Below are 11,564 nucleotides of genomic sequence, written 5' to 3' on the forward strand. Positions count from 1 at the left end.
AAAAAATGGCCTCAAGACAGCAAAAAGACCATAAACAAGGGTTCCATTAGAACCCTTTCTTTTTTTTCTTTATTTTATTTTTATTTTTGTGAATAACACAAGTGAGATGATGATAATGAAAAACTAGATTTTATTTTTAATTATTCTCAAACATCGAAAATCTACAATTTTAAAAATAAAAAAATTACATCAATCAGAAAAAGACAGTACTTTACTTGCAGATCAAGCTTTCTTCCACTTGTTCTTATTTCTGCCTCTTGTAAATCTTGGCCAGGAACGACTTCAACACGGCTTGAATCGCATTGCTCGGATTAGCTTCGATCGAATTTATGATCTTCTCGTAAATAATGCTCTCGTACTCCTCAAACGCTCCCTATAAATTACGACATGCCAAAAAAACCAAATACCGATCACAGATCATAAAACAAATAATACAAAAAAATACAATAAATAGTAAATCACATCATATTACTATAAGGTGGTAGAGTCTCCTGTGTATAGTAATCTGGTGTTATACAATAAATAATAGTTATACGAGTTTTAGTGTTTAGAGTATTATACATCTGAGTTGATCTGGACGAGAGTGATCGTGCTGATAACGTGTTATGAAAACCAAAGGAATAACTTAAATCAAAAATTCTTTAAACACTTATAAGATATGAATTTTTGAAGAGAGAATAGAGAAATATGGAGAATAAATTGTAGAGAGAAGATGAAAAAGTGAACTGTAGAAATTGAGATGGATTTTCCCTTCATCATACTCATGTATTTATAGTTAAAATTTGTGTATATTAGTCAATAAGTTAGGTGCAGTGTAATTAATTATTTACCTCATATTATTAACTTTTGAGCATACCAATTATTTACAACAATATATATATAGTTGAATATTTAAAAATCAAGGCATCAATACGACGTCGTTTAAAGAAATGGATGATTCAAAGAAACAATGCAAAGTTGACTAATTTCAAATTTCTCATAGTTGACTTGGGTGATATATACACATATTTGAAGGGGTTCAGATTTTTATAATTGAAAAAACAAAATGTGATCTCAAAAGAATGTTAAATGTTTGTTATAATAACTTTTGCTTAGTTGTTAAAAGTATGTCCTTTTCACCAATGGCGATGGTTGATTGCATGTCATTCATGTTTTTTCATCTTAATTAATTGAATGCTGCCATTGATTTTTATTTGTGAACGTTAGACATGTTATATAGGTATACTACAAAATGAAATAGCCTAAAATTCATAGTATATTATACATTTGAGATCTTTTGTATATTAATTACTTCTTAGTCCAATGCATGGTATCCTAGAGATGCATACTATGATACATAAGAAATAAGAAATTTGATAAAAATATGCTTACACAAAATCCTTTATTTGAATTTATTTTTTCTCTTATTTCCACTCAAAATCTACAGTTACACAAATGGTTGCAATAGTTGATGAATTGTTTGAATTCAAAATATAAATGCTCTATGGTGTGCATGTGCATAATAAAAAAAATATAAATATAAAAAAAAAAAACACAAAATCAAACAACCAAACTTGCATCATGTCACAACTTATAGAAAAATATATGAAATTCAAATATAATGTAATTGTGATTTTACCTATATAAAATATTTTCCGCCTATCACAAGCATGATAAAGATCCTAAAATGTATGAATACAATCCGATGGTTCATTGAACCAAGTGTTTCTCCGGGTTGAAGCCTCTTCCCAAACACATCAAAATAATGAGCACTAAAATAACAATCTCGACTAATAAAACAAATTTTTTTTTTATTATTAACCGCAAGATTGTTGACGTCATTTACAAGACCTCATGCCCCTAGCTTAATGAGGGATTTTTTTTTTAATTACGTGACACTATCAATAAAAGTTATATATCTTCGTAGTATAAGAGCGAGGATTATATGATAGTATATGAACATTAAACTGAAAGAGAATAAACCTTCACTTATATAAGCGAGCATACATTTTTGCAGTCAATGAGGAACTTGGGACCTCACAATGAAGGTAGGTGAGAGATTACATGTGGCATTTTTATTAATCCGACTCATTTTGGTTTTTACATCTTAATTAATTAATAAATATTTATGCTAATATTTTTTTTTAACCAATCTCTTCTTAAATATGCAAAAACAAATATATGTTTTTTTAAATGATTTAAACCGATCCAAACCGGACTGGACCAGTCTAATATGATTTGATCCGATTTGGTTTGGTCTCTTAAACAATCTGGTCAAGTCTCAATTTTTTCAAATCACTAAAAATGATCCAATCCGATTTGGAGACTGATTTAAGACTATAACTCGGGTAATGAAAACACCATCAACACAATCTCATTAGATTTTTTTTTTTTTTGGATAACACAAACATGATATTAATAATGAAAACTAGAACTTATTTTTTATTGCCAAACATCGAAGGCTACAATCGAAAAAAAAATGAAAATTGTTCATCAATAGGAAAAAGACAGTTCTTTACTTGCAAATCAAGCTTTCTTCCTTGCGTTCTTATTTCTGCCTCTTGTAGATCTTGGCCAGGAACGACTTCAACACGGCTTGAATCGCATTGCTCGGATGAGCTTCGATTGAATTTATGATCTTCTCATAACTAGTGCTCTCATACTCCTCAAACGCTCCCTATAAATTAGAACATCCCAAAAACCAAATTCGGATAACAATCATAAAACAAATAAACAAAAAATACAAAGCTTTGAAAGCTCGAGAGTTACCTCGAGGTCAAGAGCTTTGTACAAATCCTTCACTTTCTTGACACATTCTTCTTTCGGTTTGCCATAGTTCTCCTGGTTACCACAAAAAATAAATTATATGTGGATATAACGAGAGAGAGAGAGAGAGAGAGAGAGAGAGAGAGAGAGAGAGAGAGAGAGAGAGAGATTTTGTTGCTTCTCACATTCAAAAGCTTCTTTTGCTCTTCATTAGCGAGCTCGATCGCTTTCACGACCAACCAAGAGCACTTGAAATCTTCGATATCTGTACCAATCTGATCATCCGAAAACGATGCGAATGAGATCAATAAAAAATAAATGCAAAAAACTAAACTGCCCTTGATATAACATAATATAACATACCTTTCCAATCACATCAGGGTGACCAAAACAGTCGAGAAAATCATCCTACAAAAATCACACCCAACAAAAAAAAAGTCAATACGGAGAACTTTTTTCCCCTCGGAATAGTCCAACGTTATGGGAAGCGAGTGAAGAACCAAAATCACCTGCACTTGGAAATACGTTCCCATCTCGATAAGAACGTTCTTCACGTCGATGTGATTGTCAAGGTTCTCACCAGCCATAACCAAAGCACAAGCGACCTAGTTTTTTTTTTTTTTTTTTTTTTTTTGTACGTTAGAAACAACGTTAGACTGAATCCTCGAGATTGACCAGCCACATATTTGACCATTTACGAATTTTTCTTACCGGAAGGTAAAACGAGTAGTAAGCAGTTTTGTACTGAACAATCCGTCGGTGACTGGAAAAAAAAAGGTCTCTAAGAATTTTGACTATGCGATATGTTTTTTTTTTCGTTTTCGAAGAGTCTTGATTTCGCTTACAGTGGCAACGAGTATTTAGACAAGTCTTTCTCTCCTTCGATGGTGGTGATCAAATCGATCATTTGTCCCGAGGCCGTTTGGAATTCTACCTGTTTATTATCATCGTCGTCGTCGACACATTACATAACCGATAAAATCACAAATAAAAGAACTATAACTAACTAAATTACCTCATTAAACAAATCCAAGAGATCCACATAGTAAGGCCTGCTTTTAAAATGGTTTTTGAGGATCCTCGTAATGTGGTTGCGGAGCATAATTCCATCATTCACGGCAATCATGCCAACCTACGATTCGTGATAATAAAAAAAAATAAAAAAAGAGAAAAAAAAGCTCAGCAAATATTTCATAACAATAACAAAAAAATGGCTACGTAAGCCACCTAAACTATAAGAATTGTAAATTAGTCAACCTTTGGTAAATACTTTGTAAATAGCCAACTTGCATACGTGGCAGCCTATTAACTACCTAAAATATATGTTTGGCTATGTTAAATAAGTCTTTTATTAATCTGTTAATAAGTTTACTCGACTATTTACAAGAAATTAACCAAATGTGGGCTATAACTCAATTCACTATATCCGTGTGGCTATATAACTTAATAACCCTAACAATAATCACTAGCAATAAATACTATCATCGTTCTTCTATTTTCACACCTTTGGTACTCTGAACCAACAGGGTTGTCCGCGGCGCGTGACTGAATTGTCCATGATGTCATCGAGAACCAAAAAAAAGGCTTGAAGCTACAACAATACGAAAGGAAAAAAAAACATATATAAAGGATCTCAATCCTAATTCATATAAAACACCAGGGCGAAAATTTCTTCGTAAATACCCATTCGATGCACCAACCAAGAGCGGAAGAGAGGAATATCTCCTCTTCCGTGAGTTCTTTCCCGTCTTTCAGCAACTTATAGCTATCAATGACCGATAGTCCACGGTTAAGTTTTCCTGTTGATCGGCCGAATGAAATATGAATAAGAAAATGGTTAAATTAATAGATCCTCGAAGCAGAGAACTTTGCGATAAACTAGTGAGAAAATACACGAATATGTTTATAATCAAACCTCCTGGGACATTGTAATCCAGCATCTGCAAAGACGATCAATGAGTAGAATCAGATCATGGAAAACATGTTTGTTTACATATATACAATAACAATCTTTCTCAACACATATATGAAAAAAGACCAAATATGTTGTCCAAGATTGGGCGTCAATCTAAGTACTGCAAAGACCAATAATATTCTTTAGGATTTCATTTGAAGGCCAAGTATTAGAGGACTATCAAGACTTTTTTTTTTTTAATGAGACTATCAAGACTTTGCTTATAAGTATAAACAAATCACCAAGGCATAATAAATAACGCTACTCGAAAAAGAGCAAAGATCATGGTTATATAGTCGTGTCAAATTCAAACAAGAGTAAGAATTACAGCTCAAAAACATATAAATTATCTTTATAGACGAAAGCGAAAGAGAAAGAAAACAAAAAGACTGCAATTTATCCTGAGTTACTATACAAAACAACCGATCAGAAACCTAAATAAATAAATAAAATCCACAAAAAATTATGGCATTGTATGTGTTACAAGTAAGTGAAATAAAACAGATCAGACAATCTTATGTTATCCATGGTAATCAACGATATGAGAAGACCAAAAGGTTAAATCCCAAGTTTTTTACACCATTCAATCTACGTAAGTTCAGAGACCAGTACTCTTTTAGGATTTTGCTTAGAAAGGACCAGCTTCTTAGGTACTAAATTTTTTTTTTACCATAATTCATGCTTTCTATTAAACTAGACTCAACCAAAAATGCCAAACATAACATCTATTTCTATATACTTCTTAAACAAACTAAAATTCAAAACCAAAATCTCTAGTCCTCAATGAATCTCAAATCCCAAAATCAGTCAGGATTAGCTTAAACTAGTCGTTAATTATATATAAAACGAAAAAAAAAGAAAAAAAAAAAAGAGACTGGAATCCATCCAGAGTTACTATGCTAAACAACAGATCAGAAATCCAAGTACAGAATAAATAAATCAAAAATCAAAAGCCAAGACATTGTGAATAATATGAGCAAGTGAAATACCCTGTCAACCCAGTCGCGAGAGACATCGGTGAATTCGAAATCAGGATCGTTGAGAAGCTCCGATTTCAGAACGGAATAGACTTCCATGAATTTAGCTCTGAACTCGCCCATGATCTCTCAACTCTCGAGCTTAGCTAGTGAACTGGAAATCTCTACCTGTAAATGAAACGCTAATACAAACATTAATGAATTCCGTGGTAATGTCATACTCATAACACACTCAATTCGTTTAGAAAAGAAAAAAAAAAACGAAAAATAGAAAAAAGAAAATCCTAGAGAACACAGAAAATCGCACCTCTCTTCGAACGGATCTGGTTCACGACCACGAACAGAGAGAAAGCGAATGATAGAGATACAGAGAGAATCAACAGGAAACAAATATTATATATATATATATATATATATTATTGTATATTAGAGAGAGAGAGAGAGAGAGAGATCAGAGCACGTGAATTTGAAAGGATGGTCAGAGAGAGATCACGGCATGAGAAAAACGACGATGAATATCGAATATATATATATATATATATATATTTTATTTTATATAAAACGAGAGATTCCACATTTCAGATGAGCCACTTGTTTTGAACGAAAGACCACTCTCCAGTGTTAGTGGAAGAGTAATGATATTGATTTCAATTTTCGATTTATAAATTTTTTTGCCCTTGTTTTATCATTTTATTTACAAAAAAGCCCTCTCTTACTAACCGGATCAATTAATGAGAAACTAAAAAAGGGCATGATAAATGTTGGAAATATAAAAATCTAACAACATCGTAATATGAACTTATGAAGCAGTAACAAATAAATAAGTTTTTTTTTTTTTGGGATAAAAAAAGTCTTTATGGTCAAGTTTGTAAATTGAACCATTTTAACATGGGAATTGCACTACAAATGGCCAATAAAAATAGTCAAACTCTTGGAGTGGCTGTCTTTCTCTTACTTCATGAAGTGAACACTCCACAACAACTACAAAAATAATAAAAATAAAAAAGAGTTGAATATTTAACAAAAACGCCATTGATACGACGTCGTTTAAAAATGACACGTGGAAGAGTCCGAGTGTCCAAAGCATTCCAAAGTTGACTTTGGTTTCAAATTAGGCATGGTTGACTATGGCTTAATTGGCTCCCCATTTTGTCATAGCTGGTTTAAAATGGTACTAAATTATTTCCACCTTACCAAATTAATGCCTAACTAATAACAATGGCGATTAATTAACATGAAACAAATATGACCAGTTCCGTTTTTTTTTCTTTTTTTTAAGGGAATGCAGATTTTTAAATTGAAAGCAAAAAAGGAGAAATAAATGTGATCTCAAAAGGATAATAAATGTTTATTTTAATAAGTTTGCTTAGTTGTTAAAGTATGTCCTTTTCACCAATGGCAATGGTTGATTAGTTGTCATTCATGCTTTTCTCCTTAATTAATTGGATGCTAATATTTTGATGGGCAACCGGGCAAGTATATTATAAAATAGCCTAAAATTCATAGTATATATACACATGAGATCTTGTGTAAATTAATTATTTTTTCTACCCCAATGCATGGTATCCTAAACATTCTTAGTATATGATACATTATAAATTTGACAAAATATGCTTGATATTAATTAATTTAAATTTATTTTCTCTCTCATTTCCACTGAAAATCTACGGCGGATTGTGATAGATGTTCTCTCTTTCTTTTTACTATTTTTCATTCATTCATATCATATAATTAATTATATAAAAGATTGAAACTCGGATTACTAAAAAATCTTGTAAAAATCAAATAATAGAGACAAGTCACTGTCTCGAAAAATTGAACTCGTGTCTTTACGTTACGCAATAGAAGACCTCGCAGCCCCAAACTAAATGCTCGGGGGAATTGTCGATGTTCATAAATGACCATACTTGTCTATCTGTGTTAATTTAACCTTAAACATATGTTTGTTTGGACATCTAGTTATGGGCTTAGCTTAAAAATAAATGGTCATATATTTGTATCAATCTTATTTTCTTTCACTTCTTAAAACCCCCTTTGATATTTTTTTTCCTTCATAATAGCCTCTCTGATTGAACTTTCCTACCCCTTATCTGATATATTGTTATGAATTTTCAAAATATATATATATATATATATATATATATATATATATATACACTTATGACCATAGTAAAATATAATTTATGAAAAAAAAAATTGTCCTTTTATTGACTCCATATTTATTTCATTTCACTTGCTTTCTGTCTAAACTACCTGTATATCCCCCTGATCAAAATAACATGGTCGTTTTTTTTTTTTTTTTGGTAGACAACATAGTAACGGATTATGAAAAGGAATCCAATAAAATTTATGGAAAACTCTTTTATATTGTAAGAAGTGTATATGTGTGTGTGTATATATATATATATATTCTCATGCTGATTGTGTACATTTACATAGGAAAAGGATTTTCTTTCACTATAGTTTTGGTTCCTGGTGAGCTGATCCGTTGTACAAGCAACAAACTCACTCAAGTCACCATTAAAAAAAAATATACATATAAATCAATCATCACACACAAAACCAAAAAAATTAAAACAAAAATAAAGAAAAACTTATATTTTTGTTGTTAGTTCGCTATCTATGAAGCTCTTGTTTACAAAGAGGACAACAAGATAGGATTCTAAGCCATTGATCTACACATTTGAGATGGAACATGTGTGAACATGGCAATTCCCTCACTTCTTCCTTTTCCTTGTACTTTGCTAAGCAAATGCAACATTCCTATAAAAAAAAGTAACACAAACAAATTAAAAAATAAAAATTGCATACCCACTTTTAATAGCCTAATTTTTTTAATAAAAAGCATAGTTTCCATTTGAAATTGGTTTAAAAAGGCTTATGTTATTAATGTGACATGTATCCTAACCATAACGTTTTAGTCGTGACATGTTTTGCAGGCAAAATAAATGTATTAAAATAGTCATTTAATTTTTAAGAGCAAAATAGCCAATGTTTCACAAAACCTATAGTGACACATAATCACTTGAATGCGGTTGATTGCATATTCAAATTTCAATACGCGGCCAAATTTATCACCTAACAAACTGCGAAACCTAACCTATTTTTATAAAACATTAAATCTCAAATGGTTAGACTACTATAATGGTTAATGTGACTAACCGGGTCATCTTCTTGACCTTCGTCCGAACGATCGACGAATTTGAGCGGATTGTAATTCCACGTGGGAAGCTGAGAGATCTGGTGATCGGAGGCTCCTTTATGGGCGGACTCGGCGCTGATGTTGTAGCCGATTAGGACGCTAATCAAGGGAACGCAACAACATAGCAACAAGAACAAGAGGAACGGGAACGAGTACGTGATCGCGTTCCAAGTGAGGATCGAGATGCAAAGGACGTGAAGCTTTGGGGCGCGCTTGAAAGACCCGAATCGCGAATCGAACACCCAAACGTTGCCCATAACGAACCATATCGCAAAGAATAGGTCCAATGACGTTCGACACTTGTTCATCAATTGTATCGTCCTACAAAAAAAAAAACCAATATATGTATTCATATTTATTTGAATTTTCACATTTTTTTGACTTTATGGTCAATGATCATATAACTAATGAACTTGTATTTTGTATTAAAAAAAAAATTGACCAAGTTAGTTAGTTAGCTAATATGTATTGTGATTTGTAAGAGCCAAATATCCGGAATTTGAATCTTGTATAATTAAGTGCTTATATAACTAACTACCTAACTAACTTTGACAACTTGAATGGGGAAAAAATTGACCATGAATAGGTGAAAAGTAAAAGGAAGAGGCTTTACTTTTTGTTAAATTAAAATAATTTTTTTCTTTGCTCACTTAATATGTGTTGAAAGAAAATACTGACCAAATATTTTCTTTGACCATGTCATGAATATATGTTGAATCAGCATATAAACCAATAACTGAAACAAGCCAATTGACTCATTGTGACTAAATAAAAAAAAAAAAAATATATATATATATATATATATATATATATATATATATATATATATATATATATATATATTAAACACAAACTTGTTACTTGACTACGAGTGAAGTGCTTAGAGAGGAAAATTTTGACGTTAAATAAATCCATTAATTTTAACTGACCGGTTAAAACTAAATGAAACCGATATATTTTTTTTATATAATCAAAATTAGCAATGGATATATAGCGATTTATTGCCTCTTACCATTTTTAAAATTAAGAAGAAAAAAAAAATCACATGGTAGGTAATTCGTTTAACCGGTAACAATAATTCCATAACCCTATAGTAATTAGTGAAAGGCAATTCACCCACTAGGATATTTTCTTTGACCATGTCATGAATATAGCGATCTATTGCCACTTATAATTTTTAAAATTAAGAAGAAAAAAAAAATCACATGGTAGGCAATTCGGTTAACCGGTAACAATAATTCCCTAACCCTGGTAATTAGTGAAAGGCAATTCACCCACTAGGATACTTTCTTTGACCATGTCATGAATATAGCGATTTATTGCCACTTATAATTTTTAAAATTAAGAAGAAAAAAAAAATCACATGGTAGGTAATTCGGTTAACCGGTAACAATAATTCCCTAACCCTAGTAATTAGTGAAAGGCAATTCACCCACTAGGATATTTTCTTTTACCATGTCATGAATATAGCGATTTATTGCCACTTATAATTTTTAAAATTAAGAAGAAAAAAAAAATCACATGGTAGGTAATTCGGTTAACCGGTAACAATAATTCCCTAACCCTATAGTAATTAGTGAAAGGCAATTCACCCACTAGGATATTTTCTTTGTCCATGTCATGAACTTAAATCAGAACAAAAATTCAAAAAAAAAAAAAAATACCTTGATTCTTCAACACCTCTTTGTTGTTGCTCAACGTCAAAAAGATTCCGATTCCGATTCCGATTCTGATAGCGTCCGAAGAGAAGCAATAAGCTGAGAAAACACCCGATATCGTACCCGACGATCCACATCCTCATCGGCCACACCGGTCGCTCCTTTTCCGACACCGCCACGGTGGCGGTGGCGGCGCTGACCTGGACGATCAGCGCCGCGAGCTCCAGGGCCATCCAGGCCGTCGAATCGAAAGGGTTCGGCCCGATATCCGACGGCCGAGAATTATTGTTGCTATTATTATTATTATTATTGTAAGAGGCCGAGTTTTGGTAGTGGAAGACCCTCCTCAGGAAATCAAGCCACTTCGCTCTCGAAGCCCTAACGGCTAGTCTCACCAGCGCCGAATCCCGCGGCGGCGGTCCACGGCTGGCTACGGTGGTCCGCGGAAGCGTGGCCGTCCGATCTCCCACTGCTGACGTGGCCGACGACGCACACGTGGCGTCCGATGATGAGGGAAAGCAGTAGCGCGTTGAAGCGTTCATGATTATTAATTACTCTGTTTGATGATGAGGCTACAAAGCAATATATAGGACATGAATATATATATGGTTTGTGTACAAATATGGTGAAGAGTTTGTTTCTCAGATGGTGACCAAGAATCAACTACTGAACCTCTTTTGCTTTGATTCCAAGGCAAGTGAATCGCTTAGAAGAGACAAGATATATATATATATATATATATATATATATATATATATGTGTATATATATATGTATTTTAGAGAGAGAAATGGAGGGAAACCAACCGTTTGCCTAACTTCTCTATGGCTTTTGTTTAGTGAAGAGGAAGAGAAAGATTTTGAGAGAGAGAGGATATAATATGCAAAGCATATAGATATTTATGTTGAACAAAAAAAAATCAATTAAATCTCAACTTATTGTGGCTTTAATACATGATGGCACAAAATTTGGGTTTGTTTGCATGAGTTATATATTTTGGATTATAACAAAAAAAGGATTTTTGATTGA

General features: G+C 32.5%; 2 protein-coding genes across 3 annotated transcripts; both read right to left on the bottom strand.

Moving 5' to 3' along the window:
* Window positions 1-238: 238 nt before the first annotated feature.
* LOC149398794 (farnesyl pyrophosphate synthase 2) lies at window positions 239-6,275 on the bottom strand. Of its 2 annotated transcripts, none has more exons than XM_089614971.1 (13): window positions 5,984-6,275; window positions 5,689-5,844; window positions 4,661-4,685; window positions 4,429-4,544; window positions 4,250-4,336; window positions 3,761-3,877; window positions 3,591-3,679; window positions 3,457-3,508; window positions 3,255-3,350; window positions 3,109-3,153; window positions 2,931-3,020; window positions 2,749-2,820; window positions 239-373 (listed from the first exon to the last, which is right to left on the bottom strand). In XM_089614971.1, exons 2-13 carry the CDS (start codon window positions 5,797-5,799, stop codon window positions 245-247), a joined length of 1,029 nt encoding a protein of 342 aa, XP_089471097.1. In that variant the 5' UTR covers window positions 5,800-5,844; window positions 5,984-6,275; the 3' UTR covers window positions 239-244. The 2 variants fall into 2 exon arrangements, with proteins under 2 accessions (XP_089471097.1, XP_089471096.1); XM_089614970.1 differs by lacking the exon at window positions 239-373 and adding an exon at window positions 2,332-2,656 and having other exon boundaries at window positions 5,984-6,264.
* A 1,837-nt stretch (window positions 6,276-8,112) lies between these two features.
* On the bottom strand, window positions 8,113-11,137 carry LOC149398795 (E3 ubiquitin-protein ligase At4g11680-like). Its single transcript, XM_089616023.1, has 3 exons — window positions 10,543-11,137; window positions 8,839-9,199; window positions 8,113-8,439 (listed from the first exon to the last, which is right to left on the bottom strand). Exons 1-3 carry the CDS (start codon window positions 11,076-11,078, stop codon window positions 8,293-8,295), a joined length of 1,044 nt encoding a protein of 347 aa, XP_089472149.1. The 5' UTR covers window positions 11,079-11,137; the 3' UTR covers window positions 8,113-8,292.
* Window positions 11,138-11,564: the final 427 nt, after the last annotated feature.

This window comes from Urtica dioica, chromosome 5 (genome assembly GCF_054948205.1).
Source record: "Urtica dioica subsp. dioica isolate 48M chromosome 5, U.dioica_male_clone48M_v1_H2, whole genome shotgun sequence".
NCBI classification, from domain to species: Eukaryota; Viridiplantae; Streptophyta; class Magnoliopsida; order Rosales; family Urticaceae; genus Urtica; species Urtica dioica.